The sequence below is a fragment of the Pseudonaja textilis genome, chromosome 2 (assembly GCF_049901715.1).
Source record: "Pseudonaja textilis isolate UNSWEBS1 chromosome 2, rPseTex1.2, whole genome shotgun sequence".
In the NCBI taxonomy this organism is placed as follows: domain Eukaryota; kingdom Metazoa; phylum Chordata; class Lepidosauria; order Squamata; family Elapidae; genus Pseudonaja; species Pseudonaja textilis.
The window spans coordinates 151,666,201-151,669,271 of NC_141991.1; the positions used below are offsets into that span (position 1 = coordinate 151,666,201).

At 37.2% G+C, this 3,071-nt stretch overlaps 1 protein-coding gene across 1 annotated transcript; it reads left to right on the plus strand.

The window, feature by feature from the left end:
- On the plus strand, window positions 1-3,071 carry ELOF1 (elongation factor 1). Its single transcript, XM_087925952.1, has 4 exons — window positions 1-119; window positions 1,236-1,363; window positions 1,665-1,735; window positions 2,376-3,071. The coding sequence occupies exons 2-4, from the start codon at window positions 1,248-1,250 to the stop codon at window positions 2,438-2,440; spliced, it is 252 nt and encodes an 83-aa protein (XP_087782078.1). The 5' UTR covers window positions 1-119; window positions 1,236-1,247; the 3' UTR covers window positions 2,441-3,071.

The following is a 3,071-nucleotide window of genomic DNA, read 5'->3' on the forward strand; positions in this document are numbered from 1 at the left end:
AACGCCGGAAACGCTGGTCTCCGTTGGAAACGCGGCCTGGGTGAGCTAACCGACAAGCCGGGATTGGCCTTCGCGCTGGAAGAAGGAAAGGGTCTCAACTCGCGAGGGAGCAAAGAAAGGTAGCGCTTCTCCTTCTCCGTCCGGAGCTGCTGCGAAAGGACGTGAGGGCCGCGGCACGGTTAACCATGGGTGCCGCTAGGTCTCTGCTACTGATGCCTCTCGCTCTCTGTCATCCCGGATTTCCCAGTTACATATACAATTTCTATAACGTATTGTTCATGTGGGCTTCCGTCCGGCTGTGCTCCTCCTCGTTTTAGGATACTGCCGCACCGTGTGCCAGATGTGTATGGCGGCAGGGATAGTCCCACTGCAAAAATCACCGTATCTCCGGATCCGAGAGGGTGGTGTTTTCATGGCCAATCTCTTGATTACGGAGGTCCAACTGTTTTCAGATTACTTGGTCCTAAAAATAACAATTTCTCTGACTTGTGTAAAGGTTTCCCTCGTTCTGCGCCCGCCCTCCCTCGTTATGGGCCAACAATTATCTTTTTTTTCTTTACAACATAAATGCATGTTGTAAGGAAAAAATAATTGGCCCATGATGGGGGGAGGGGCAGAGCAAGAGAAGTCTTTACACAATTGACCGAGAAATTGTTATTTTTAGGACTAACTAAATAATCTGAAAATAGTTCTCCAAAAATTCTGTCACAGGGATTGGTACCTAAGAGGCAATTCTATTTTGTATTGTTTAGGACTATAAACTCAGTAGAGCCTTACGTTTGGTTTTATGTCACTGAACTTCTTAAAAAAATTATCTAGGCAGCTTACTAGAGCAGTATACAATAAACTACCTAGCATATCTCATTGCTAATATGCAGCATCACTATAATATCAGTCATTACAACATTGTTAATAGCAACCACTTATAACCTAAATTTTAGGTCTATTTTAGATCTGAAGATAGAGAGTATCACCTACTTCAGAGTAGCAGAAAACTGCCTTCAGTTTATAATGATCACAGGAAATTCTACTAGGGCCCAGCAGGTTCCATCTTTTCTTCACTCTAAGTTCCACCTGTTGCAGATGAATCTTAATTATCCAATAACAAACTCTACCAAACTTTTTGCTAAGATTTACATCTTTAACCTTTACAAATATTGTGATTAGATAGATTTTTTTTATGAATTTCCCCCACTTCTTCCCCCAAATCCTTCGTAATCTCTTGTTTCTTTTAGTTGCAGGCAAAGATGGGTCGTAGGAAGTCAAAGCGGAAGCCTCCACCCAAGAAGAAAATGACAGGAACACTTGAGACCCAATTCACATGTCCTTTTTGTAATCACGAGAAATCCTGTGATGTTAAAATGTAAGTGTTCATATAAGTGATGGGAGAACACAGCTTCTCTGCTGGTAGATATACAGAAGAAAAGATTTTGGAAACAAAAACATAGCAAGATGTATTTTTCTAAGTAGGGCAGTTGTGAAATTGAGAAAGTTTGGAGTGTTAATAGTAATCTAATTAGCATTAATATATAGTATTTTTATTTGGTATGCTTATATCTAACACATGAGACCTATTTGCATTGAACTCTATAATCAGAATTCCAGTGGACTGATTTAGGCTAATAATGATACTATTTAATTACAGTTATGATTTTGTGTTCCAGGGAAAGAGCTCGGAATACTGGAGTGATATCCTGTACTGTATGTCTGGAAGAATTTCAAACCCCTATCACTTGTATCCTTTGCTCATTTATTTATTTCAAGTATCAAATAAATGCTCTGTTTTGTCCTAGCTGTTTTTTACACTTAAGAAAAATATGCTTGGATTTTACCTATAATAAAGCTTCAATTTAATCAAACATTCAAGATGTGGATTGTACATTAAATAAAAATTAAATTACTTGCATCAAGACATGTAATTGGCATAAATGGTAAGTTACAATAAACTCTTGTTTGAGCCATTATAGCCTCAAATTAATGGATATTAATTCATTAAGTAATGGTGGAATGGATGGACAAAAAAGTTCTCTGGGATATCTAAATACATTGAGGCACATTAAACTGAGGGTTTATTATATTTGATAACATCTAATTTTGTTTTGCTGTGTAAATTTGAACTGGATTTTGTGGTTCCAGTTTTTATTTTATGACAAGTGCTTTGATTCTTGAAATTTGCATGTTCTATCATATACAGTATTAAGAAACTGTAAATGAACCTTGTTCAAGATCCCATTAAGCACAACTGTATACTTTCCTTTACTCCAAGGTGTCTGTACAGTCATAATAGCTTTGCATATTGGCTTTGCATATTCATTCTGAATTCAGATGTAGAAGACACATTAATATGTTATTATCCTTGACTTTTGACCTTAAAGATCTTTCGGAACCAGTGGATGTTTACAGTGATTGGATAGATGCTTGTGAGGCAGCCAATCAATAACAACTTTAAAGGAACTTGTTGGAAGTTAATGTTTCTTTATTCAAGGGTGGGGGTATTTGTTTCACAATGCATTGGAGATACAGCTGGAATGACTATGAAATGGTGGTTTGTGCTCTTTTCTTCTATTCATTAACCTATCTTTTTATATGAATATTGTGGAGTATAAAGACTAATGACTACCAAAAAAGACCTGCAAGTGTGGGAAAGATCAGCTTTTATTCAGGTTGATGCTTGGGATTTTTTTCTCTCACGATTGAAATATGAGGTTCGGTGCATCAGATGCTGCTGTTCCATTTTTGTTAATTTATTTTGGGCTTCCACACAAGCTTCTTTTCCATTCTGTGATGGTTCTTGGAATTGTATTCCATGTTAAATTGTGAAGTATAGTCTGCAAGAATATATGGAATATAAGAAAAAATAGCCCTATCCTGGTCCCATGATACAAGCTTTGTATTTATCTGTTGGAACAATAATCATGAAGTCAACCTTTTTCTTAATAACATGTCTCCAGTTAGAATGGCAGCGAGTTGCCTCTGTTTCAAAAAAAGTTGTGCACAGGGCTCTTCTGTGGTGCTGGGCATGGGATTTTGAGAACTGTGTTATGTAATAAAGTATAATTCAGAGAAACAAA